The sequence below is a fragment of the Lissotriton vulgaris genome, chromosome 1_2, assembly GCF_964263255.1.
Source record: "Lissotriton vulgaris chromosome 1_2, aLisVul1.2, whole genome shotgun sequence".
Classification (NCBI taxonomy): domain Eukaryota; kingdom Metazoa; phylum Chordata; class Amphibia; order Caudata; family Salamandridae; genus Lissotriton; species Lissotriton vulgaris.
The window spans coordinates 233,237,234-233,264,789 of record NC_141686.1 but is presented as its reverse complement, the minus strand read 5'-3'; the positions used below and the strand labels follow the sequence as shown (position 1 = coordinate 233,264,789).

Sequence of the window (27,556 nt, the reverse complement as noted above, 5' to 3'; positions counted from 1 at the left end):
TGAAGTAAAGGTATTAAGCCTGGAGAAGGATCGTAGTGAATACCTTAGCGCCTACCGCCGCTGACTTGTTTCATTGCGCTGTAAACAACAGGACAAGTCGCCAGGGACTGAAGGCTGTGCCACATAAGCAGCGGGCGCTTAACCATTTGAGCTGCTGTCACAGTGAGCCAGTCCTCAGGCAGACGGAAGTGGTGAGCGGATTGATGGAGAGGGCAGGGATTAGCAGGTGGGGAGAGAGGGAGAGACGGGTGTGCGCGAGGTGGAGCTGCCAGGCTTTGATTCATCAGGGTCAAACAGTGCTTAATTTGTAAAACAATACGCACCAGGGCCCTGGTCAGGAGGCTACTGCAGCATGCCCTACCCATTGCCCCTGCATATGCTGCCAAGGACAGCACCAACACAATTACTAATCATCACACGCCTACAAGTGTGACATTTCAGACTATTCCAGATCCTGAAAACTACGAGAATCGCTTTGGTGGCAGGCATGAGTAATTTCTATGTATTTTGAATTAATATACAACTGTAGTTGTGCTCATCTCTAAATCAGAAAAACAGTGCCACCATGTGGAAGACTCCCATAAGTCCCGGTGCTGACAGTTAAGTGCCGAGCACTGGAAACCACCAACACAAATTAAGCACTGGGGATATAGGGCATGCTCTGTCTAGCTGGTGAATTACAGATGTACAGTTTTTAATTCATTCTTCCTGAGGGTGTGCCCGGGAAGCTGTCTTAGCCTGGGCTACCACACACGAGGGGGTGGGGCTGAAGCCCTTTGAGCTCAATGGGTGTTGTGCGCCTGCACAGTGTCCACTTAGGCTCTGTGCAGTGCATAGAACTGTACATGTATGAGCAGGGCCTGCTAACAGACATATTTTGTTACTCTCGTGAAATCGAAGAGAGGGCTTCCTGCTGGCATAGCAGAGTACAGCAGCACTTGTTTGCAACCAGACAGAGGAGGAAGGTGGCAATAGTAATGCTGTAGCACAGCAGGTGGGAATCAAGGTTTAATAATGTGGGCAGCAGCGAATGTAAGCGTCTCTAAAATACATGTACTGAAAGCCCTGTCTACGTGCTTCTATGCTTAAATAGGCCCCTGGCCGGATCCCTTTGCGCTGCCCATAGCTCCGCCCTTAGCCCCACCCCAAGCCCCGCCCCCAAGTCCACATCTCTATTTGGAGAGTACCTGCACTTATTTTTTTCCATTTAAAGCACTGGGCTAAATAAATGTTGGCGCCTGTGATGGGCTTCTGGAACCACTCGGGGAGGAGAGCCACAACTGCGAACATGAGTTAGCTTTGCCCATCAGATGTATATTGCGTATCCCCTTTTTTCATGCACCATAATTTAGTTGATGCACAAGTGATGGACTCTGTAGCCTTGGAGGGAACGTTTTAAGACAAACAAGGATAAAGCCGATCAATAATAAGAAACTGATTCAGACGGTGCACATAACCACGCATGATGTGCAGGAAGGGAGAAGATGTGGAGAGGAGCAGGATAATGGCAGATGATGCAGGGCAGGATGAAGTTGAAGCGTGAAGGTCTAAGGTCAAATCCGTCCTCCATTCAGCAGCTCTCTTCATTTCAGGGTCCAAACAAAGTGACCACAACACTCCTATCCTGTCTTCTCTCCGATGGCTTCCCAACGAGGCGAGAGCTATTTACAAAACGGCATGCATCACCCACAAAGCTTTACACTCTTCCTCCCCTCTCTATCTGGCAAATAAACTAAAATTGTCTGGAGGCTCAAGACCTTCTCAGAATGCCGAAAAGTTCCTGCTTGAGCCCCCCTCCTTAAAAAGGGAAAAATGTATGGCTCAATCGATCTCAGGTAATGCAGTGAGAATCTGGAACTCACTTCCTCCTTTGCTCCGTGCCATCACTCCATCCGGATCTTCAAAGCGAACCTCAAATCTCTTCTATTCCAAAAACACTTTCAGAACTAATTCCTTCCCTCTCAGACCCCGCCAGGAAGTTCTTTAGTCATTGTAAATTTGTTATATTTATGTATATTTTTGTCTGTACAGTCTTTGCTTGCTGTGTTTGATATTGTGTTCCTTTTGCCTGCTGTATTTTGATTCTGTGGCCTGCTATTTTTGTATGTTCCATTTTTGTAACATTTCTCTCATGTAACTTAACTGGTTCTATTGTACAGTGCTCTGACACCTTTTGGTAAAGTCCGCGCTTTATAAAAATGCATTAAATAAAATAAGGGGTTTATCGAAAATTGCTGGGAAAGAGGTATCGTTTACATTAAAAATTGCATTATTAGCACTTAAAACCCCTGACCAGGCAGTTATGAAGCACATAGAGATATGCCAGGGGTACTCTGATGAATACCAGTGGGGCATGGAGACAGAGAGGCCAAGGAGGACACATTAAAGGGACGAAGGACGGGGGTCAGTCAGCAGGATATTGGGGTTACAGACGGGAAGGTATCTAATACGGGGATACAAAAAGGTCGTACGGAGGGAGCAGGATTACATAGTCGGCGTGAGCAAACAGCTAGCCGGGAAGCGTGGAAATATGAGGAAGGTGCGACAGAGGATAACATTTAGAGATACGTGCAAATTGGGAGTTGAGGAAGACATGGAAGGACAACAAAGGGCTCGTAGAGGGGTGGGCGCCCAGGCTGGGCTGGGGGGTGCTGTAGGGGGTGAGCAGGCACTGCATGGAGGGCGCACGCGCCGCCTTGAGTTTAGTAACTCGAGAGCTCTGTCTAGTCATGGCGACGGAGCATCTGGGAAGCGCCCGGCGGGGGTGAGTCTGTCTGCTAGCACGGTGAGATGCCCGGGAGGCGAGAGGGGCGGGGAGCCGGGTGAGAAGGATGGAGGTGGAGGCAGGGGAGGCGGCCCGCAGGGAGGGAGGGCAGGCCCCGCTCGCGAGATCTGCCTCCCTATAAAGCCGAGCTCGGCCGGCTGCCCTGCCCCCGGCGACAGAACCTCCGAGAAGCAGAGACCGCGTGGAGCGCAGGAGACGAGGGTGAGTTTGTGGATGCGCGAGGGCTTAGAAGCGGGCCTCAGCCCCCCCTGAGGGAACGGCCGCCATCTCCCGCCCGCGAGGGAGGGCTCGCGCCCTACCTCAGCGCGCGGCGGCTCCTTTCAGCTGCGCCTGACTACCAGCGCGAGGGGCTCCGGGTCGTACTAACTGCGGGGGCGGTCCGGGGGTGAGGTGCACCAAGGGGAGAATGGAACTCTCTGCGCCAGGGCTTGTTCTTCCCTTCGAGCCTCCGGTACGTCCCCCCGCCTGTGCGCAGGTGGTTCAGGCCCGTGGCCTTTCGAGCGCCCTCTGACCCCGCGCGGACGGAGCGGAGCGCGAGAGCGGCAGCAACAAATACAATACAAAATCCTTATTCACAAGGATACAACCGCGTGAATGGGATTAAACTATAATTCCAAGAAGGCGCCCGTTTATGTAAACGCACGGGTGAAGTGGAGGCCAGTTTTGGTTCCTTTGTGTGTAGCCTCCCAGGAGGCCCCGTGCTCCGGCCAGGCCGGCGGCTACTTTGTTGCGGGTCGGTGAGACTTCTCTGACCGGCCTGCCCTCTGATTCTTGATTTTACGGATAGGCATTTCCAGAGTTTATCTGTGTCCAACATGGCAGTAGTAACAATCTTTTTGATGCGATGGTCCAGAGGGGCTTTTGTGGAATGAAGGTCCCTGAATTGATCATTGTGGTTTTAATTGGAGGAACGTGTCAGATCCTGTATAGCGGTGTCTGAATAGTTCTAGTTGCATTCATTGCGCTAGGCAAATGGTTTGCCAAAAATCTAGCTTTACTTTTTTGACTTTAATGGAAAACTGGGCTCTAATATGTATAACTGGCACATTGTAGGTGTTCTGCCCTTTTTTTGTGTTTTTCAGATACTTTTGCTACACTACATGCACGGATGCATTCTACTACAAAAGCAACCCAGACTGCAACTAGGGAACCTTGGGGAGTGAAACATTTTAAAAATACAGTGGTTCGTTGGACTAGCTGAAAAATGTAAACCACGAACTGTGTGCGCTACATGAAAGTAGTTCACATCCAAAGTGCTTGTATGCAAAAGGCTATTGCTAACTAGTCTCTCGTTCCAGATACACTTACTTGAAGTAATTGTACCGGTCCGTGTATCTTTCTGCAGATGGGCTATCCAACCATGGTGGTCAGCAATCAGCATGTTTGGTTATTGCGCACTTCACCTTTCACGATTTATGTGCCTCTTGCTACCTCTGTCTTTAACCCACCCGTCTGAAGTTCTGGAGAGGACGGAAGTAGTAAATTGTATCTTCTTGTGTACAGATTAGACTTCAGAACCTGCTACATCTTCTGCTCAGTTTAATTGTCAGGCTATTCTTGTACTTCATCAGCTCTTGAAATGGAAATTTTGCAGTTGGGTGCTTTTTAATGTAGTCCGTTACAATCAGCCAGTAGTTTGTTCAGCGTGCTTTGGTGATTGAACCATGGTGTATTGAAAAATTTTGCTATGCTTCATCACTGCGTACCTCCCTCTAGTATCTTATCGGTGGAGGAACATTTTGCTTGGATCTAGGTCCTGATTTACTAAAGTCGCTCAGTTCAGCGTAAAGTTGCTGCTTGAGACAGGGAGCTGGAAGTGCCTTATCTACTAAGAGGCGGCACTATTCTGCTGTCTCCAAGCACTTGATTTTAGTAAGACTGCGATGCACACCTATGCACCACAGTGCAAAGGTGTCTGCATCATGTCTAGCACACTGACTTGTACTGCTTTGGATATGTGCTGTGCAGTACACGTGCAAAACTAGACCAGTTTGGATACATAAAAATAACCTTTCTCCATTGTACACATACCTCAAAGAAGTATTGTTGCGCAAAGCCCTGTCTACTGTGGTTAGGTAGTGCTTTGAATCAAAAACCATGGGTGGCTCCCTGGGAATCCACCACCCTTGGAATGCCCCTTGATGCAAAGTAATGTAATGTGCTGCTTTGTTACTTTCAGGCAAATTTCTATCGCAAAAAAATGGTGTTAAGTAAATTTTAAGTTACTGTTGTGCTAGTTTGTTTCACGTTTGTGACCTCGTACTGAAAGCCGTTGGGTGTCAGTAGATCCAGGTGGGAACTCTTTGCTTTGACAATGCTGGTTTCAGAAAGTAAATTGAAACAGTGTCTTGTTGCTGCGTAAAGTGGTAATGATACAAATAGAAGTCTTGCACTGCTCGAGGGACATGGCAGTGAAGAAAGGGTGAAACAGGGCTCAGCGTAATGCTAGGTTATCGGGGCAGGGTGAAAGACCCTGGCAACCTTTATTCTCCATACTATTAAAAATCCTCGGCGGTGAAAGTGTAGGCTTTCAAAGCAAGAGCAGCGTGATGTTTCTTGGTGAAATGCAAGTTCCTCTGGTAACCTGTAGCTCGGTTTTCACTCATGGCTCCGAACCACCCTCCATTTCCTGTTAAGTTGTCAGCACCATAGGGTTGACGACTATCATGAACCGTCATTAAATTGCTCCGTTTTGTGACTTGGTGCTTGCTGGGACTGCAAAGTTAAGGTGGTTTCCTGGTAAAGCTTAATGAAGTTGACAAGCTCGCACTGATAACCCTCGCATGTGCCTACTCAGTGGGTCCCCGTATATACTTACTTGCCGGTCGGCATCTGCATTCCTCCCCCATCTCCACGACAATCCTAGCAAATAATGTCAGCCAACAATCTCAGTTCTTGTTGATGGTCATTGTTGGCCGCAGATTTATTAATAACAATATTGCTTATTAATAACAATATTAATAACATACTGGTTGTACAATCTTCATTTGCGAACTTTAACCATAAATCATGCACATCACATTACAGTTTACGACACCTGCCTGTGGTACAGGTGTCTGTCTCTCGTGCACCCATCAGTTCGTAAATGGCACTTTTGTACAACCAGTTCTTAATCAGTATCTTGGTGTTCCGGTAGTTGGTTGGCCACACCCCTTTTGGGTGTCATGGAGGGGAGCTTCTTTGCCTGGAGTTAGGTCCCCAGCTCGCTACCATTTGAGCCCTGCCGTCCGGCCGGGTCTGGGCCGCGAGTGCCGTCTCCGTTTTTTCCTCCCCTCCTTTGTGCGGCCACGTCACCCTGCCGTACGGCATTGAAAAGTGAGTGGCCCTCCTCCTACACACCGCCCACCGGTGTGTTTGGTTAGCCAACGATTGTAGGATTTCCGCCACGCCGCAGGGAGGCGCACGTCTTTCTGCGGCTCCCCCCTTTGCCCCTTGGTTCGTGGCTACCTACTTTCCCCTTTTTCTTGCTCCTTTTCAACGACAACCCGCAAGCGTCATTGCGCCCCACAGGTTGCCCCAGAACACCTCCATTCCTTTATCGGACAGATGCACCCCATCTTGTCCATATAGCTCTGGGCGGCCTGGGTGGATGAGGCCGTGCCGGATAGATTCCAGGCCGTTGGTTGCGCAAAACTTGTGCATGGCGGTATTTAGCTTGCGCCTTGCGTTGTCCACCGCTTTATTTGAGTCGGCACCCCTCCAGTGCCTCCTGCTGATCATCTCCGACCACACCACTGTCGTGGTCCCCAGCCACGCCGCCGCTTTGGCGATATCCCTCTGGATGGCTTGGCCCACCGCTTTGCGGCCCAACTGTGTTAGGTCGTTCCCTCCTAGATGTATGATCAGCACATCTGGCAGCCAGGCTGAGTCTGCCATGAGGCCGTCCAGGGTCGGTAGTAACTGCTCCCACTTCATGCCGGGCCGTCCGATCCAGCGGATGTACGTCGCCTTGGGTCTGCTTTGGTTGTGCCCCACTCGCCTCCACCAGGACTCCATTCTGGACACGAATGAGTGTCCCACGACCCATACCAGTTGTGGGCGTCCTCCTGTCGAGAGAAAATGCTCCATTAAGGTGGCTTTCTGCGCACCGGGTGTGGACGAGGAAAGGGGGGGGGCAATAAAACCCTGCCGTGCGGCATCCCAAGGCGGCTGCTCCCCCTCCCCCCTACTACCCCTCTTTTTTTTTTTTTTTTTTTTTTTTATATGAGATGCGGCCGTATGTAAGACTTGTATGCCCTGGACCGCCATCTGCCCACGGCCTGGATCCTGTCCTCTGGCATGCCATACTGCGATGCCGAGGTGGCCGCCCCGATCCTGAAGGAGTGCGGGGCAAATGATGTTGCCTGGAGCCCCACCTTGCTGAGGCCTTGGCGCATTATGGCCGTGAACTGGAACCTGCTCAAGTTCCTTCCATCTTGGTGTACAAAGAGGGGGCCATCCCCCGCCGGCCGAACCGCCATGTATTGCAGCAGCCAGCACACTGCGCAGCGCCCCACCTCTGGGATACAATGTAGACGAATCATCGCCCCTTTTCGAGCCCTATCCGTTTTGGATTGTCTAAGCGTGAGCTCCACCGCTTTTACCATCGGCTTGACGTCTCTTGCCTGCAAACAGCGCTGCGCCGGGCCTGACCTGTTGGGGGCCACTATTTCGCTTACCCGAAAAGCCCCAAAGAAGGCCGTGGTGAACGCGGCCCCGAAGAGTAGCCGTTCATACCTGTCTGCAATGATGCTGGTTAGGGCGCTAAGTAACTGACCCAGCTTGTCGTAATCAATGGGGCGTCTGGTGTCCTTCTTGGTCCCCTCAAGTTTTCGCCAGCCTTTCAGGGCTGCCTTCAGGTAAACAGTTGCCGTGGGGTCCTCGCCTGTGTGAAGCCTGGCAAAGTATGCAATGGCGGCCAGGTGCGCCTGTGCCCAAGACCTTGTTTTCTTGGCGTCGAACGCCCATTGCACGAATTTCTCCGCCGCTGTGCGGACCGTTGATTTGTCTCCCAGCGACACTATGCCCCCGATTCTCATGACTGTGGCCGCGTATTTTTTGTATCGCTTGTGCGCCTCAGAGGTGAGCGAGTGCCCTATTAATCTGGACAAGTCAACCCCCCCAGGTCCCACAGGTATGTTGGAAAGGGGGTCATCACCTCGTCCGCACTGGGTAGAAGTTGTTTGAACCGTGTCATCTGGGACCGGGATAGCGCGTCGGCGACCGTGTTCTCCGTCCCCGGCACGTGCCGCGCCTTCAGCTCCAGGTTCCCTTCGAGCTGCAATTTAACCAACTCTCGCATTAGCCTCAACATGCCCGGGCATTTTGCTGCGCCTCTGTTAACGGCCTGCACTACCCCTAAGTTATCCGACCACAAAGTGAGCTTTAGGTTCCTTATCTCTTTCTTCCATACCGTCAGAGCCACTACTATCGGGAATAGTTCGAGGAACGTGATGTTTTTTGTGAGCCCCTGCGCATGCCACCCGTCTGGCCACTGGCTGGCACACCATTTGTTCCCCAGGACCGCCCCAAATCCCAGGCTCCCGGCTGCGTCTGTGTATAGGGATAGTTGATCGGTTGTTACCCAACCCTCTTTCCAAATCAGCACACCATTGAAATCCTGCAGGAATTCGTCCCATACTTGTAGATCCTGCCTTACACCCGTGCTCAGCCGGATGCGGTGGTGCTTGTGGGTAACACCAGCCGTAAGCGCGGTGAGGCGCCTGGAAAAGACCCTGGCGGGCGGGATGACCCTCGCCGCAAAGTTCAGCCTGCCTATCACCCCTTGTATGTCCCTGAGGGTGGCCTTGCGCCGGCCTCTTAGTTTGGTTATTTCTTCCCTGAACTCTTGTACCTTCACCGGGGGGAGCCTGGCGGTCCCTGCCGTGGAGTCAAGCTCAATGCCCAAGAACGTCAGTCTAGTCGTTGGGCCTGTCGTCTTCTCTTTTGCTAAGGGGACTCTGAGTGTTTCGGTCAGGTCCTCGAACGCCGCCAATGTACTGGCGCACGTCGGCGATCCCGCCGGCCCTGTGAACAGGAAATCGTCCAGGTAGTGCAGCTTCCCGCCCCCTTGATGTCTGTCGTGGAGGGCCCATTCCAGGAAAGTGGCGAATTGTTCAAAATAGGCACAAGATATGGCACATCCCATGGGCATGGCCTTGTCGACGTACGTGTCCCCTTCCCATTGGAAGCCCAGCAGGTGAAAGCTGGTCGGATGTACCGGTAATAAACGAAAGGCAGATTCGATGTCCGCCTTGGCCATGAGAGCCCCCTTTCCTGACGTTTTGACTAGCGCGATAGCGTCATCCACTGACGCGTAACCCACCGAGCATGCTTCCTGGTCGATGCCATCGTTTACGGACCCCCCCTCGGGGTATGACAAGTGGTGTATCAGCCTGAATTGGCCCTTTTCTTTCTTCGGAACCACTCCTAGTGGGGAGATGACTATTCCTTGGCACACTTCTTGAGGAAGGGGGCCCTCGATTCTGCCCAAGTTCCTCTCTTTTTCTATCTTCGCGCTCACCACCCGGGGATGCTGCCTGGCTGACTGTAAGTTATTCGCTCCCGTTAATGGTAGTAAGCCTTGAAACGGGATAATGAAGCCTTCCTCAAAACCCTTGACCAGCGTCTTTGCGTCTGTTTTGTTTGGATACCTGTTTGCTAAACTGCGCAGCTGTTGTGTATTAATGGGGGACCTAGCCAGCTGGCACCGCTTAATGTCTACTAGTGTCTTGCCCCCACTGGCCTTCGGGCTAGTGCTTCTTGTGTTTCTCCTTCTTTTCGCTCTTTGCTTCCCGCTTGGAGCCTTTGCATGCTGCTGCGGCGTGTTTCCCTCCGCAGCTTGAGCACGCATGTTGGAATTTGCATGAGGAGCCCCATGAACAGTCCCCCGCATCATACCGCCAGCATATGGCCTTGGTCGCGGGGGGGGAGTTGGACCGCCTAGGGAACTGTTTCTGGTGACTTTTGTTCTTCCCCCTGTGGGACGAACTCCGAAAGGACTGGTCGTATTTCCCCGTCCAAGCTCTAACTTCTTTGGCCGCGAGCATTTTATGAATAAAGCCTGAAACGTCCTCCTCGTTCCACTCCATCTCTGGGTGCCTCTGCATCTTTAACCTAAAACCCTTATCGTATTCCAACCATGCGTCCCCGGGGAATTGCCTCTGCGCAGAATGTATGTTAGCCTCATACAGCCATAGGTCAGCCGCGCAGTGGGGGAACCTCTCTACTATGATACACGCCATGATCCTAAAAGCGTCTAGCCAATTCTCGAAGTTCCGCTCCTTTCTAGCCCCTCGCCTCTCCCTTTTCTCGTCCTCTCTCCTGTCACATGTGGTCAGGTCGAGGCCCTCTAGCTGTATTTCTAGGAGCGAGAATATATCGATGAACTCCTTGCGCCATATCCTCTCTTTCACTGCGAGAGGGATAAGGCACGCGAGCCCCGTGGCTTTCGTCGTCATCGAGGCAGGGCCGGGAGATGGTCTGGCGTACAGGTCACTGCCTAGCCCCCCCGATCCCGGGCTCCCGGACCCAGTATTATAACCCCAACCGGGTAATGGGGAAACCTGATCCCCCTGTGGGGACTGGCCCACCTGGTCCTGCACCCTTGACTGTCGGGCCCACCCCGGATCCATCATATGCCAAGTTAAGCCCCCTGCCTCGTCGGTGCGTTGTTCCCTGGGCCCCGCCGCCCCCTGCCCTGAGCTGTTCAGTAAAGACGGAGCGAGCGATTTCAAGCATTCTTTCACAATGGTACTAATATGCTCACCATTAACCGCTCTGTCGTTCGTCTCCTTTTGCTTGCTGTCGTCTGATCTCAGCGGCGGGAGCTTCTGGCGCACTTTCTTCGGGGGATTCCTCTTGGACGTCCTCTTCCTCGGCAAGGTCTTGGGCTTCTTGGGTGCTGACGGGCCTGCTTCCTCCTCCGCCTGGCCGTCCGGCCTATTCTCCTTTCCTTTGGCCAAATGGGGCTGGAGCCAATCGTCGCCGTGTACCGCCGATATCTCGCGGATCTTCTTCAGCACTTCCGCCATGTCTCCTGGCTGGTCTTCCGCCATGTTGTCCCCAAGGCCTCGGTCTAGTTTCAGCGGGCTGGCCTGCGCCGCTGGGTCGGAAGGAATTCCGGACCCGCCTTTGAACTTCTTTGCACGTGTGTGCTGTGTGTCTGAAGAAACGGCTCAATGCGCGCTTCAAGCTAGACAATGCTTACCGCGCTGGAGCTTGGCAAGGCCGCCGAGCTCGTCTTCTCTCTCCGACGCTTCGGGTTCCCGGGGAGCTGGGTGGAGAACTTGACCGGCGCGCCGCTCCGTGAGGTCGTCCTTCTGCTTCGTCCGTCCTTCGCCGCCTCCTGTTGCAGTTGGTCCTCTTCAAACGATGTCGTTGTCGCGCCGCTCTCCCAGCTCTTTCGAAGACGTTGTGATTCTGGCTGGGGAGCGGCGGTGCTTAAATCCCCTTGAGCCCCCTATGGGCTCCAGGTGAGACCCCCATTGATTGGGGGGTTCAAAGGTAGCAAGGTTAGCCATTGGTCGCCCCCCATGGGCGCCGAGGTCACAAGGTCACTTCCTGTCGGGGTGGCTGGTGCGCACCCCGTTTCCGCCCCCCCTGAGTCCCCTATGGGCTTCAGGTGAAACCCCTTTGATTGGGGGGTTCAAAGGTAGCAAGGTTGGCCATTGGTCGCCCCCCATGGGCGCCAAAGTCACAAGGTCACTTCCTGTCGGGGTGGCTGGTGCGCACCCCGCTTCCGCTGGTCCAGGCCGCTTCGGGGCACCCAGGACCAGTTCCATCCCCCTGTTGGCACAGCGTGGGTTATGGCGCCGGCCTTTGAGCCTCCCCCACCCTGCGGGTGGGTGCGGCGGCCTCTGCGAAAGCTGACCCTCAAATGCTAGTGTGTGCACAGTAAGTACTTCAAACCACCACAAGGCATTCGGCCTTCTATTAAAACGCTTCAAAGAGAAATCGCTCCTTTTAAACAATACATGCAAACACTTGATCAAAATGAGCAAACATTAAATGCCTTTAAATCCAGACGGACGTGTCTGGAGTAAATACCCTAAAACCGAGATCTGCATTTCTAAACTTACATCTCTTGAATAGAAATTTCAGCACCCGAAACAGGAACAGTAGCTGTCAAAGACGGGCTTCCTGTAAATTGAAGTGCTTTTTTTTCCTCCTGTTGTGGGGACTTTCCTTTTTGGGTTGTCTGTTGCTTGTTCATCAACAAACTTCTGGGTGCGGCAGGCTGGTGTTAACCAGGCAGCCCTTCCCTAGGGTGAAATGTTCGTAGTTCTTGGTAGCGAGGACTGCCCATGCTCATTGTTGGTTTGTCTGTATGCACCTTCTGCAGTACAAACCTAGCCAATAGGCAGTGGAGGGCTGTACAGTCCAAGGCACTCAAAGGTTCACAGGTATTGTAATTGCATTTATACAGCGCTTACTACCCCTGCAGCAGAGGTAGCTGGCCTCTGGGAGCAGGAGCGTGGTTACTGAAGTGTGATGTAGTATTCTTTAGAGGGAGTCGATAGCGTTATCCTCAACTAGAGCAAGAAGGGGCATTCCTGATGGATGCAGGGATGTTCCTGATCATTGGTGCTTTCAATTCCCCTTGCAAGGCCTAAAGCTTTCCAAATTTTGGAGCAGGCTGCTGATCCTCATGCAATTTACAAGGCAGTTCCTTAGCCCTGATGCAGTTGGGACTACTGACTTTGAACAGGTACGTGGACACACTTTGTTGGTGAAAGGCTCTTTGCCATATCCTATAGGGGAAACTGGTGCTGTGCGTGATGTCTGAAGGCAGGGCATTAAACTTGGCTCGCAACTCACCCGAGAGGTATCCCTGAGCTACAGACTGTCTCATGCAAAAGTGACTTCAGTTTGAATACAGGTGATTTCAGCATTGTCGTGAATTTGTTGTATCCAGTGCAAAGATGGACAATAACAGATATATGCTGTTTCAGTTAACTGGAGCGAAGAAAGAAATCTGCCACTGCTGGTCACTCAAATAAGGGGCACACTCAGCAATGCTGTGTCCATTTGCCATTCGTTTGTTGCAAGGAGGAAGCGTTTGAGTTCTGCTGAAGATAACTAGAGACTTTGTCTCTTTTAAACAGTTGTAGGTATTGCATCCAATTAAGTGCTTCTGTCCCTGACTGGAAGCCAGTGAAAGAATGTCTTCAGTGGGGCTGAAGCGGCTCCCAACGGAAGGCTGGCCGTGTTTTGCACTGCTTGTAATTGGGCCGTAAAAGTCTCATCGTCTGCAGCCAGTTGTGCGTTACCATAGACCAGAAGACCAGACTGCTGATTATTAGCTCCTGGACTAGCATTCTTCTGGCTGTGATGGGGAGATAAAGAACGTCTCTCCGTAGCAGAGTGCATGGTATAAAAACAGATGCCGGTAGTTGCCCTTTCATACACCATGGCTACAGATCCTTGCCAAAGTTGGCAAGACCCATGCTGTAAAGCATGAGCAAACTGGAGTGGTAGAGCCAATAGTCTAAAAGGAAAGACCTTTTGGCTTTGCCAGTGCTTGCTAGGTCTCAGAACAACCCCCCTCCTAATTCTTAGAATCTGTTTAATTCCCGCTTGTGTGGGGAAAAAAGTAAATTTGGCAAGAAATCCTATCTCAAAGAAAGCAATTGCACCCATGTCCTAGCGAAAATAAACTTGGAAGCAGATAACTTGTCCCAACAAACATCCATTTCAAAGGACAGGGAAGATAAAAAAAGCTTCTCAATCACTGCGGAAGGATGGCCGTGAAGCTGAAGCACTCAGTACTTAGACCACTCTCCAGCCAAAAGAGTAGTTGATGTTGGCACAATAAGGCAGCAAATAAGTGAGGCCCACAAATGAGCAGAGGGCGGGCTGCAAGCCCCTTGTAGACAATCTCTCGCAAGTGAGCACGCATGTGCTGTTGCAAGACTTAACTAACATTTGCAAGGCAATAGGTGTTGCATTTACTCAAGTTTAAGCTATTGGTATTGTAAATGACCATGTTCTATTTGTTTTGAAAACCACAACCTAAATAAAAGGCATTGTCATTTACATTGCCAATAGCTCAAACTTGTGTAAATGCGAGACCTTTTGCATTGCAAATGGTAGGTATCTCGGACAACGGGAGGGCAGGCGTGATTGAGGTAGAAGGCAGACAACAAGGTGTGAAAAAGGCACGGTAACTGGAGGGAGGGGGTGAAGAAGGCGGAATCAAGAAAATGGTGCTCGTTGTCTAACGCATACAGTGTAACAACCGAAGTAAGGGGGCCAGTCGCAATGGGAGGTGACGAATTAAGAGGAGGTGGTACGAAGGAGGGACCAACAAGCCTATTTAAAAATTAGAAGCCAGAATTTAGGACAGACCATAACACAAGCCAATGGCAAATATGAGCGGAAAGTAGGCAGGCTTCTATTGGCTACTCAATCGCAACAAGCCTTGCAGAGCAGCACATGCGAGCTGGCTCCAGGCTGGACCTAAAAAGGCTAGGAGTCCGAACTGCACAAAGTTGGTCAAAGTGAGAGATATTCAGGTGAATGGAAGTGATCAAGGCGAAGCGGGAAATAGACTATCAAGGAAATACAAGAAAGGCAGGACAAATGGGAGTTTGCTTGGTGGCTAATTGGAGATCATTACTTGGAAGTTGTCAAATATGATTAGTACGCCCAAAGACAAATTAATTTGAGGAGGCAATTAGATCTCGAGTTATTAGATGTGAAAGTCAAGGTCTGGTTATAAACACAATTGCTTTTTTTGGACGGTGGCGTCCTGACACTTCATCCGGATTCTGACTTGTGTAAGTGAGAACCCTTTGGCGGCTCCCTCCTCGTTGAACCACGCCTGTCTGCAACACTGCTTTTACCTCTGCAGAATTTTAACTAGATTCGTGTTGCGAGTACACCCACGGTCTCAGGCTGCAGAACTGGTTTGGGGCGGCTTCCCTTTCAAATGCGCTTTCTCAGCTACTCTCTATACATGTCCTTCATGTATTACCTAATGCTCAACACAGGGGGTGGAGGGTTAATCTCTTGCTCCTCAGAATGTACAGGATCACCGTTAGTCTAGTGGAGCAGCTGGGACCTCTGGTTCCAGTTACTACATCTCCCTTGTTGCCAGTGTCCTTAAGTGCAGGACACTGGTCTGTTCTGGAGTTTTTTTAGGTCTGGGAGTCTGGCAGGGCGCAGTGGGAGGGGCGAGGGTGTGCATTCATGATATAAGCAGGTCTGGCCTGGCATCTCTTCACCCTTCCTGCCTACACCATGTCCAGGATTCCTATAGTGATTTGTTTGTACTCTTTAGAATTCCTTCTAGTACTTCCTGATCCATGTTCAATAACCTGGCAGCCTTTTGGATGTAACAGGGCATCAGCTTGCTATTAAGTTAATGTGGCAAAGGAACTCTTGCGGTTAAATCTAGTGCTGCCTTTAAGTGTGTTCTGAAACTTGGGAGCATGTTGACTAACGTGACGCAAGATAGCACGTGTAGTTGCGTTGTGTGTAAGGGAGAGTGCAGAACTGCACCATGTTCTCCTAGTTCTGGCCGCATTGACAGCGCGGGTACCCTGGTGTCGGGGGAGGTACCAGTGTTGTGATCCTTTGGGAGTATTTAATTTGTGTGCTGCAGAATGTAGCAGAGGTGAAAAGGAGTGAAAGATTTCTCACCATTACACTGGCCACAAACAGATAATTTTGGTGCAAACCTATGTAAAGTTTTTGAAAATATGGGTTTGCATCTCAGTACATGGGTAGGGGCATGGCATAGATGGCCTAGGTGAAGCAAGGCAGTATCGCGCTATTTTAGAAATCCATGCAGAGCTGTATTTGTGTGGCTTTGTAAATCCCAAGTATTTTTTTTCCCAAAAAAGTGATATCAATTTATTTTACTCTGCATATTTTTAGATTTTTGAGGAGAATGCCTGTTTGAAATAGCACTCTAAAAAGAAATGTAATTTGGTTTTAAGCTCTGCCTTTGAGACCTCAATAGGGTCCACCCAGACTCCAAAATTCGTCCTGTATGCAAGCAAACCGCTTTCAGCGCTCTTCGTCCATTGACCAGTTCAGGCGTCAGTCACACTTTCTAATCACCACAGCATATAGTGCAGGCTGGTGGTCAGCAGGCTCCAGCCATTGGCTGTTTTACTGTGAGTATATTGATAGGGGGTTTACCCAACGTGATCGTGTGAGGATATAGTGATGGAGGAGAAAGATAGTTTATAAGTGACAGTACAATCAACCAATAGAGACCATTTGGTTGGCAAAGTTACATATTATGTACAAAACACAAGACCATAAGTTCAATTGAATTGTCAAAACCGAGCATACTCCACATTGTTCAATTAATGAAACATTGGGGCGTGAAGTTGTTCAAAAACAGGCAGTTGTCGACGTTTCGACCCTCATAAATACGCAGGTACTAGTGCTATCCTTGCAGTGGGGTCATGTGAATAAAACAGTGTGGATGGATTCACTGTCTCTGTGATTTATATTTCTTTCATTATTCATGTCCTACTTACACTGGGACCCCTTCCTTTGAGTGTTTTACTGTGAGTGGCAGACTGCTTGTGCATTTCTACTTAAGTCAGCCTAAATGCCAAGCCTCATGAGTTATTTTTTTTCAGCTGTATTTTTTTTAGCTCGAGCAATGTTGCATGTGTATGCAACCCATTCATTACCTGGCACCTTCAGACTGGACATTTTCACTTTAATACGTTGCAAATGTTTGCAGGCATTTCAATGCCAGGCTTGGCATCAGTTACTTTCCTTTATCCGGAGAGGTGCTTTTGTTTTGATGCACTTGCTTGGCTGCTTATAACCGCCTGTGCAGCCTTGCAGCCGCCTCGAAGCGCCCCCGCCCTATGGGTTCACAGGGAGCTCCCGGGTCAGGGAGGATGGGCGGCGCCTGCTCTGCAGTGCCCGCACGTCCGGTGCCACATCAGCGCCGTGCAGAGGTGCTCACCTGCTCCCTGGCACGACGGGACTCGAGTCTTCACCGCCTGCACACCGCTGCTCCTCCCCTGTGCAATCCCCGGGCTGCTGCGCCTGTTGGCTCGGCCGGATCTCTTGGCCTCTGCGTGAGGACACACAATAGCTCCTGTTTGGACTGCACGGCCGAGCGGGCGCCAAGAAGGATGTTGTTGCTGTTCAAGTGTAACATCTAAACCCAAGGCAAGCAATGAAACAGATGTTTACAGCACGGGGGAATTAAACCGCTGATGCGCGTGCCAGGCTGGAGAGCAGGTGCCCAATGCTGTCCAGGTTCGATGCAAGTGTTGCAGCGCACTTCACACTGGCGCTGGGATGGCATAGTGTGCTCTTGGAGGGGTGGGGGCTATAGACACCAGATGAGACTGGCTGCATTCAGGCTTCAAGGCTGCCATGATGTTGGGTCAGTGAGTCTGCTCTTCAGTGGACCAGACCACCTGGTGCAGCGGAGGGGTGGGCAACTGAGGAAGCAGGCTTGCTTATTTGGGCAGCTTCATGTATCATGGGGTGCCCATATTGACGCCCAGTTGTATTGCATGTTGGAGATGGGAGGTTGTCTGGTTCGAGTTCGTGTTTTCACCTGGGATCTTTGACCTCTTCTTGTATCCAGCCTCACCAGGGAGGTCGTGTTGGGACCTTTGCTGGATCCAAGGCCACTCATCTGTGAAGCGGCCGGACTGGGCACCCTGTGTTCATCATTAGGTCGGTGACTCCGCTGAGGGGCTCTCAATTCTGAGCTCTCCTGCTGAGGACCCTCTGTCGCCTTCCTTGGAGATCTCGTGATGGGAGACCATTTGTCTGTTTCTAGTGCACCTGCACGTGGGTGGTGCTCTCTGGCCATACTTGCGAGGACCTCTCTGCTACAAGTACTACTCTGTACTATTTTATTTTTTTACTTTTTACAGAGTTTTATGTAGCGCATTCGGGTATCAGAGTTTTTACAGAGCACCAATTGCGTTACATGAGGACACGTTCATTTTTGTTAGGCATGGGGAGATAAAGTGATTTGCCCAGAATCACAGGATGTTCAACGTCCTTGCCGAGACTTGAACCCAGTTCCCAGATTTGAGGTCGACCCCCCTAGCCGTTAGGCCAACTCCTCTCCCCAATAGTAATTTAGAATTTACTTTTAAACACCATTATGAAACAGTGTAGCTCCTTAAGCGGACCACTGTGCGGAGACTGAAATGGGAACCAATAACTACATCCTTGGTGGGACTAGAATTAGTCTGTAATAAAGGATGTGAAGCTGGGTAAATACACACGACTGCTTGTCTCGCCCATAAAGCCATTCACACTCACTACCTAGCAAACAAACTCAAGATATCGGGTGGCTCCGGACCTTCACGTCATGTGGATTTTTCTGCTTGAACCTTCAATTTTCAAAAGGGAAAGCCTTATGGTGCAATATTTAGTGGGTAATGCGACTAGAATTTGTAACTTGCTACCTCAAACTTAATACGTTTTCCTCCGTTCAGGATCTTCAAAACCAACCTTAAACTCTCGTCCAAAGACTTTTATCAAGAACTCTCCCTACCAGGCATACGCCCTCCAATTCTATGGCGTGACCTTGACTGTTACTTCACACTCACGAGAGCTAATGACTTTCTGCCTCAACACCATTATGTATCTGTGCAAAACCTAATCGCTAATATGTAAGTTTTTGTGAATATGTAACTTGTAAATATGCAACTCACCTTGAGCAACCATAGTTGATATATATATATTCTCACCTACCATGCAACTCTAAATTTCTTATATAACTTTATTTGCTTTATTGTAAGGCGCCCTGACACCTGGGTAAAGTATGCGCCATATAAGCGCATAAATAAAAACAAGACTGGTTTATGTTCACATTGAGTTTAAAAACAAAAAAACTTGCACTCCTCCTAATGAACTGATTACTTGGTTTTTTTGTATAACCAGATTTCATCTGTGCCATTACAGGCCGGACACGGTCTGCTTGGAATACAACTAGAACTTGTTTCCTGGCTGTGTTTCAATAGTTCAGTGACCCATCTGTAGTTGGACAGGCCAAGAAGTCTAAGGTGGGAGCCTCCTTGAGGCCTGATGGCTGGCCGAGTACCTCGTGCCCGATGACAGAGCTTAGGTGGATCTCTTCTCGGCTAGTGTTTTGAGGTTAAAAACCCGCCTCTTCTGCTAGCTGGCTGCCTGGCCCATAAGATTGGGGATGTAAGCGTCGGATTACCCAGCAATCACACTGGCACAATGTTAAAATACATTCTACAAAAAGCAGGGCACAACGGAGGGGCGTAAGAGGCAGTGGAATGGGAGAGTAATTCGGATTGGAATATTTAGTGAAACACTAGTTTGTAAAAACATTTTCTAGGACTTTCGAAACAGAGCTGAGCCCTTCCAAGTTTCCCAGTTACACAAGATATGCTGCCCCAGTCCTGAAGTTCTTTCAATTCTGGAATCTGTAGTATTAATTATAAAACAAGACTATGACCCAGAATTGAAAAGAAAGCCTGGACTAGAGTAGCATCGGGCATGGAACTAGGAAACCTGGGAGCTAGTGTTTGTCGGTGTGCATGCAAAAATCCCAGGTGAAATCCGACCGACACCTCGCTATACCAGACTGAAAGCACCTGTACCCACCTATTCATCAGAAAATAAAGGTTATTGGTTGTCGCCTCCACTGCCCAAGTTAAGCCCCTGCTACTAGGCCTCTACCCCACCTGTCCTACCTTACACCAAGAACACCCCTGTGTATGTTTGTACTGTACAAAGCGCATGTCTTCTGTTGCTCTTGTGGGCCATCTTTGGCTGTGACTCCGTAGCACTTGCTAAGCCCATAGCTGTAAAAGGGTTTGCTGGCACTGAGCACTAAGACTGAGCTGGGTGTGGTGGTAGGGGTTCCCAGACTCTTGCTTCTGCTTGCACTGTGGTGTTTTTCTTTATACCAGTAGTGTGGTGTGCTCTCGCAGTCTACAATGCAGCTGTAAGGTGGTTTCAGTCTGTTTCTCTTGAACCTAGGAAGGCTAGTATGGGGAGTTGAGGTGTTATCCCAGGTGGTCTTCCAGTGGGGAGTGCCACTATTGTGCAGGGACACTGTTTAATGTGATCTACATTCCGCTGGTTTGAGACCACGCACCAATGGTTCTCCTCAATGCAGGCTCTGAAGCCGGTGTTGGTGGTTTATGGGTAGACCTGTGGTTGTACTCTCAAAAGCCCCAGAAAGACCTCGTTTCTGATTCTCTCCTACTTCTCTTTCAGTACATAGCAAGATGTCTGCAGGCAAGGCACAGATTGGGAGACCTGCCCCTGAATTCAAGGTTACGGCAGTCCTGCCTGGCGGCGAGTTCAAAGACATCAAGCTTTCGGACTACAAAGGTAAGTGAGGTGAAAGGTTGCAAGCAGTTATCTTATCGCAGAGAGCTATTGATTGTTGAAAGTAAACCATGGTCACAGCCAAGCAATGATTTGAATGAACGAGTTGGACCATGAGCGCACCGTAGATTGCCTGTTTCTTGGTTGAGGCGAGAGAGGGGTAAGGCCATCTGATCAGTTGTCTCTGGTCATTGAGGCCCAGGGCCCAGTTTTGGTTGAGACTTTGTTCACAACTAATTACACAACAAAAGGCAATTCTTTCCTACTTGTTTGGGTAGCATGAATCTCACCCAAGTGGGCTTTTTACACTAGTAATACTTTATTTGATTTGGTTTAAATCATACAAAGAGCGGATTAACCGCTAAAAACGCATAAACACTTGCGATTTAAAATTCATGTATAAACTCACCCTGGGCTTTGTTACTGCAGAGGAGCTGCAGGAACACAGCCTACCTTGCTGTAACTGGTGACAGACGAGCAGACCAGTGCAACATTCAGGGCTTTAAGTGGGGATCGTCTCCCAGCAATCAGACCAGTCCTCCTGGGCTCTAGATCAGTGCTGCCTATTTCTTTGAACCACTTCCCACTTTTGAGTAAGACAATTTCCTGAGCCACCTAGCGTTTGGGTCATTAGGTTGACTATATATATACTTTCATGCAGTAGCACATTTTTTGCCGACAGCACATATTTCCATTGAAATGGTCCCTTACTTTGCACAGACCATTTTATAACCAACTATACTGCACACGTGTGGAAATCTGATTTTAGAATAATTACTGTTGGTGTCCCCAAGTAAAGTGTCTTCATTTGTTCTGATCGCGTTAAATATTTTAAAGGCGCCTTTATTGCCTGGACTTTAGCGACTCGCCTAACATCTGGTCACTACCACCAGTTCGAGAAGCGGTGCTCTAGATTCATGACCCTATGTTTGTCAATCACTAAATTCCCTAATGACCTTTTAAAATGCAAAATCTGTCTGCACACCAGTCCTTATTTGCGTTTTACCGCCTCATGCATTTGCTCAGTATATTTATATATTTTTTTATGCACAATAGAACTGTCAGACTCTAGCCACCTCCAGCTGTCTGGGTGAGTTGAGGTTGTCTGTGCTCATGATGGTGCACCACTGATTGCTGTGAAGGTGAGATTGGAGGTTGTGAGTCTCGGTGCAATCTGCGGGTCCCGAAGGTTGTGGTGATGCATTCACATGCCTATAGTTTCGATGTTTTAAGCCAGTGCCACGCCCCTAGTGAAATCAGCCACGCCTCTTGGAAAACATTAATAGTAGTGCTTCGACCACGCCCCTTTCAGACACCATCTTTTTCGTCTCACTTAAAGCTCTTAGAGGATTGGTCCTGAATTAGAAGTAGGCAGCGTAGGTTGCAGTGTATGAAGTGTAGATTTGTTTTTTAAACTGTAAACTACAGGTTTGGCATCCATCTAATACAAACCTAACAGGGAACCGGTTAATATAGAGCACAGAACACACCACAAGCAAGGAGGGATTGTAACTTGAAATCCCTCCCCCAGGCAGCAAAGAAATTTCAGACGTGATCAAAGCGGGTTGTTTCAGGAATTATGGGGGAGGTGCCAGAGAACAACCCTTTCTGGAACATCCATATCAGAGTGGAGATATTCATGCCACTCAGCAGCTTCAAAGCACTGTAAGATCAGACAACAAGTGTTGCGCCTCTTGCTAGTAAGCCAGGCACTTCATCAGGGCAAGAGAATATGGAGGGGGTAATGTTAGTTCTGCTCCCTGAATGAATCCATATAGCAGCACATCGCTTCTTGGTGGTCTGGCTTCTGATAAACGTACCCCCATGGAGGTCTTCTTGAGGTGTTCAGCCTGCTGAGCGCTTCTCTGATCTTGATATGGGTTACAAATAGTTTTCAGGATTACTATCTTCATCCTCTATTTAAGCTGTCGAGCACGTTCAGCTGTCACTGCTCAGAATCTGGTTGAACACAAATTCTACTTTCAGGTTTATGCATCTTACCGCAGGTCAGGCTACCTACTTTAGCGACCTTTCCGCCATAAGTTTTGATGCAGCTTTAGTGTCATGGGTCAAATCTACATGCTACTGAAGTAACCTTCCTAACTCTTTTCTTTAGACCTAGACTTGGAGCTTGCCTTTTCCAGCTACTCTGGTCTGGGATTGGATTGAGGGCTTGGATTAGCAAACCCTCACCCGCTATAGGCTTAACTTGGAAACTCTATTGTCTGTCACCAAAAAAGTCAGTGTAAATTAAGTGAGGCCCATGATACTGATTGCAAAAGCACCCACAAGAATTTCTTATCCTAATCTTTAATTCATACAGGGTATTTACGTTTGAAGGCGCTATGTAGGCTCGGAGCCAGTTCACCAGGCTCTTTTGTTTAGTTTCTTATTGGAGAAGTGCTTGTGCTTGGTCTGAGGGAAGGTTGACAAAGCTCTGGTAAATGACGATCTGGGTTCCGGGCATCAAATCATTGAAAAGTTACCTCTTGGGTAAATAGGGTAGTTTTTTGTTCTTTTTTTTTTAACGTTTACTGGTGTGTTAATTGCTATTAGTTAAAGCTGTACATTCAAATATGACCCTGCCACTTTACTATTCTTCTTCTCCTAGGTCTTGCAATATATTATAGAGTTTAAAATTACCCAAGCATTTTTAAAGTGCTGAAAAGTTGTATTTTATATTGCTCGAAGAGCTTCCTCAAGGACTCTGTTCAAGAAAAAAATAAAGCTTATCCACTAACTGTACCACAATCCGGATATTAAATGGCTGCACCTACACGTGTAGTATGCAGTGAGACTGGCCTTGCACTGTCACCCGTGGTGTGCATGAGCATGGTTACTGCCTGTGAACCATATATTTTATTTAGTAGCTTAAATGCAGCTCACTGAGCTCCACCAGCAGAATTTCCTGCGCTGTATCTCCTTTCAGAGAAGTGAGTAAATTGTTACTGCTTTTCCTGGCTCATCGATACATTTTGTGTCCCGCGTCCCAGGCATGCTCCCCTTGGCTCAAAGGACATGTGCTCGTGGCGCGGCACAGCCTGCTTGTGAAATACAAGTGACTAATACATTAATCAGCACTTGCCCTTTTCTGCGCTGCTTGAACTTCTTTCACGTCCACAAGAAGGTCCTTAAACTATCTTTCTGGTGCTGATTCAGGGAATGATTTCTTCTGTGAAGTTGTATGACTGGCCTTTAATCTCGTGTACAGGACAACTTTTTTCTCTCACCTGGACACCCCCACCCCCTCCCACCTTCACTGGCCTCCGCGCCTGCATTTCCCTACCCACTGCTGGCCACGTCGTGTGTCGCAATACCCTCCTCCTCCTAAATATTATCGTTCTGAGACTAATTCAGAAGGGTAGGAGCAGCAGCAGGTACTGGTAAGTAACGCCTTTTCTGGACGTTTTATTAAAACACCTTCCTGAGCTCCGGGGGGGTTCCCCTCCCCGCCAGGACCCCCTCTTCCGGGGCCCCCTACCTACGCTTTGCCCAGGGCCACCATGAGCCTAGAGCCGCCCCTGATCCGTCCCTACTTTGATGTTTTATGTTAAACCCATGTCATAATATCCCAGTCAGGTGGTCCCTGATCGTGTACTGGGATCCACAAAGGGCCCTCCCGGTTCGACTCTGTAAAAGTGCTTGGGACAGTTCTCTCCTCCACATTTTAGGCTCAAGTACCATTAAATGAACTCTCCCAGGGGTCTCCAACCTTTTCTGTCTTGAGAGCTACTTATGTTTTATAAAACACATTAACAGCTACTAATATTAGTGCAGTATAATGTAAATTTCTTTATATGTATATTAATCCAACCAAGCAAAATCTTTCTAATTTAATAAGCTGGGCTGCACACAGGTGAGCTCCTCAGTTAGCTCAAGAGCTACAGTAGCTCTTGCGCTACTAGTTGGAGACCCTAACCCATGTATGCATATTAAGAAAAAAAATCTGTGTGGGTCAGGCTGCAAGTTGCATGATCCTGGGTATTGTATTTAACTCCTTAGTGTTAAATTGGCTGACACTGTTCTAGTTAATCCCCCTGAACTGTGCAACTAAACACAAACCACAATAGATGCCACACCATCTTGCAACCACATCACATTTCTACCTGCAAGGCTGAGCCTGTGTAGCGATTTTAACTTTCAATTAATGCTTAACTACGGTCTCCTAGTTCACCTGGGTCCACAAATGTCTCACCACAGCACTATCTGCAAGACTCCAGCTGGACCAAATGTGGGTCCAAACTCTGGATCATGGTAGCCTTGCTTTGTGGGGGTGCAGGTTTTTCTGACCCCCAACATCTGCGTAGAGTCTTGCCTGGTATGTTAGTGGCGTCTGTGGTCTGGAAATCCTTCTGACTGTATGCGGAGGGGAACCTGAGGATGTTTAGCTCCTTACAAACCTGTACAGTGGGGTTTCCTGCCTGGGTGTCCAGGACGTGACTCGCACCGAACTCTTGAAGTTTGCCCGTTCTGATCTGCGCAGCTTACACGTTTGCTGTTATGACCACCCCGTCTATTGGAATGGAGATGAACCCTTAAAATTAAGCTGCCCCACCAGTATTGAAATCTCCATCCTGATTGATTTGACTGTTCTGCTCTTAGCGCGTGGGCTCGATGGTCCAGTGTCCCCTCCCCGCTGGTGCCCTCAAACACCCCTCCACGGACCACATCTACACCAGCATCAGAAGCGCTGCGGTTGGATGTTAGTTCCTGGTGGCTCTCAGTCTTGGGGATCTTGGGAAAAACTCCTGTATAAATTGGGGACCTTTTTAGTGTACGGTTGCTGAACTGAAGCATGAGCTTTTCAATTTCACAGCTGCCATTGAATTTTCCATCTTAAGATATTTGCACGCCTTTGGCCGCTTCCTTGCTGGAACATCCCTATGCCACAGTGGCGTGCACCAGGTGCTCGTGTGTGCTGCACTGACTCCTGGCTTGGGATGATGGCCTCCTTTCTACAACCCTCCACACGACTCCCATCCTTCAGTGGAAGCTATTGATTGACTTGGTAACTGTTTTACAATCGCTTACTGATAAGAGGCTTGGTCTTGGGGTGAAAGTCTACACCCTCTTCAGGGAGAGGCAGATGACGCGAGCTGGTGAGCCATGGGCCATCTAGTGAGAAAGTGCAGTGTTGGCTCTTGTGAAGATAACTGGTGAACTTTGGTAAATCAAGTTTCTTGATAACTTGGCGGCTTGTCTTCGAGGAGGAGTTGACTAACTTGAGCCAGGACATTGATCCCTCTGACTTTAAGACGGAGTAAGGGTTTTCCATATTTCAAGTCAGTATTGCAATCCAGTACAAAATACTGTACAGGCAACTGCTATATGTGGACTCATTCCAGGTTTGCAGTTATGGGATAAGCGGATGCATAATTCTCGCTCCGGTGCCTTCTCGACTCACGGGTTCACACTCTGCGACTCTGGGCAATAGCTTGCTTAATCTCCACATTGGCCCTTCGCGGCGGGATGCCTGGCTTTCACCTTGTGGATACCCTTCCAGGGCTATCTCACAGGGGAATACCAGGACGGGTTCCCTAAGCAAGCGCGGAGATGCCCCAGGGTAAGTCCTGCGCTATATAAGTTTCATACATTTACATTTACATGTAAAGCACATTAGCTGTGGGGGGTTCGGGTCTTGCTGTTCTGATCAGCAGTGTAGGAAACCTTGTGAACTAACTATGAATACATATTAAAAGGTAATTGGTGGTTTCCACATTTTGCATCATTTCGTCAGTTGTCCTTCCTGCATAATTGTTTTGCTGACCGTACCTGGTTTGGCCTACCGTGGGGAACCTCTATTGCTGCTCCAGTGTAACATCTATGAAACGGAGGTTTACAGCACAAGCTAATTAAACTAATGTGCTGTTGAGCCTGCCAGGCTGGAGAGAAGGTGTCCAATCCCGTCCGGGCCCTATGGAAGTGTTACAGCACACGTTGCACTCGGCTTGCATATTGTGCTCTTGGGAGAAGGGCTTGTAGACACCAGATACAATTGATGTTTCAAGCCTGTGATCATGTTGGGTCAGCGAGTCCACTCTTCAGTGGACCAGTCTATCTTGCGCAGCATGGGGGGTGGGGGGGGCGGGGTGTGAATGGGCAACCGAGGAAGCAGGCTTGCTTATTTGGGCAGCTTCATGTACCGTGGGGTGCCCATATTGACGCCCAGTTGCATTGCATGTTGGAGATGGGAGGTTGCTGGGTTCAAGTTCGTGTTTATACCTGTGGTCTTTGACCTCTTCTCAGTCGGTATTTTGTATCCAGCCTCACCAGGGAGGCGATGTTGGGACCTAAGCTGGATCCAAGGCCACTCATCTGTGAAGCGGCCTGACTGGGCACCCTGTGTTAATCATTTGGTCGGTGACTCCGCAGAGGGGATCTCCATTCTGAATTCTCCTGCTGAGGACCCTCTGTCGCTTTCCTTGGAAAGAAGGTGGTGGACAATGGGCCCCCAGTGATGGAAGACCATGTGTTTGTTCCCAGTGCACCTACACATGGACAGTGCTCTCTGGCCATTCTTGCGAGGACTTCTCTGCTACAAGTTTGGCTCTGTGCAGTGTACACTGTAGCTCCTCGTGTACCAGTGTACAGAGGACTGAAATGGGAACCAGTAACTAAATCATTGGTGTGAATAGAATGAGTCCATAATAATGGATGTGAAGCTAGTTCACTATACAAGAGTGCTCGTCTCTCCCATAAAGCCATTCACACTTCACCCCTCACTATCTTGCAAACCAACTCAAAATATCCAGTGGCTCCAGACCTTTGCGTAATGCTGAAATTCTTCTGCTTGAACCTCCAACTCTCAAAAGGGCAAGCCTTTTGGCGCAATCTTCCTCCGGTAATGCGTCTAGAATTTAGAACTTGCTACCTCCAAACCTTCACATTATCACCTCCTTTCTGGATCTGCAAAACAAACCTTAAACTCTATTCCAAAGACGTTTTATCATTAACTCCCTACCAGGCATACGCCCTTCCATGGCGTGACTTTACTGACACTCGAGAGCTATTAGGAACTTTGCCTCAACTCTGTAAATATCTGTGCAAACACTATTTTCTAATCTGTAACTTGTAATTTTCACCATGACTAACCGTAGTAGATCTTGTCACCTTCCATGCTACTATGAATTTCATTAGTTTCTTAGGTCTAATTGTAAATCGCCCACACCTCATAGCGAGTTAAGTACACGCTATATGAAAACAGTGTCTGACTTAATGAGTCCTGGCAGCAAGCACCTGGTGGATATGGACCACCATCTGCCTTACTGATGGTTCTGCTTTAACCTCTTGCTTACTTGGTTCTTCACACCAGTGGTTACTTATGACGTGAACCCCTTGAGTTGGGCTTAAACTAGAGCACGCTCGTTAAACCATGCACTTAAAAGAAAGTGACCCAGTCCTGAGCGAAGTCGGATGCGCCATGAAATTGTAGATGCTGTTTGCTAATCTGGCCTTGGTACATGCTTCGCTTCCGTA

General features: G+C 49.1%; 1 protein-coding gene across 2 annotated transcripts in view; it reads left to right on the top strand.

The window, feature by feature from the left end:
* Window positions 1–2,814: 2,814 nt before the first annotated feature.
* The window catches only part of LOC147736402 (peroxiredoxin), a 38,756-nt gene continuing 14,014 nt past the window's right edge, over window positions 2,815–27,556 (top strand). Inside the window, exons 1-2 of one of the 2 annotated variants that reach the window (XM_086953144.1) lie at window positions 2,815–2,986; window positions 19,967–20,083. In XM_086953144.1, coding sequence (XP_086809270.1) covers window positions 19,978–20,083 — 106 coding nt within the window. In that variant the 5' untranslated portion in view covers window positions 2,815–2,986; window positions 19,967–19,977. Of the gene's footprint in view, window positions 2,987–16,673; window positions 16,913–19,966; window positions 20,084–27,556 lie in introns of those variants that run through there. The other variant, XM_086953145.1, reaches the window with a different exon arrangement.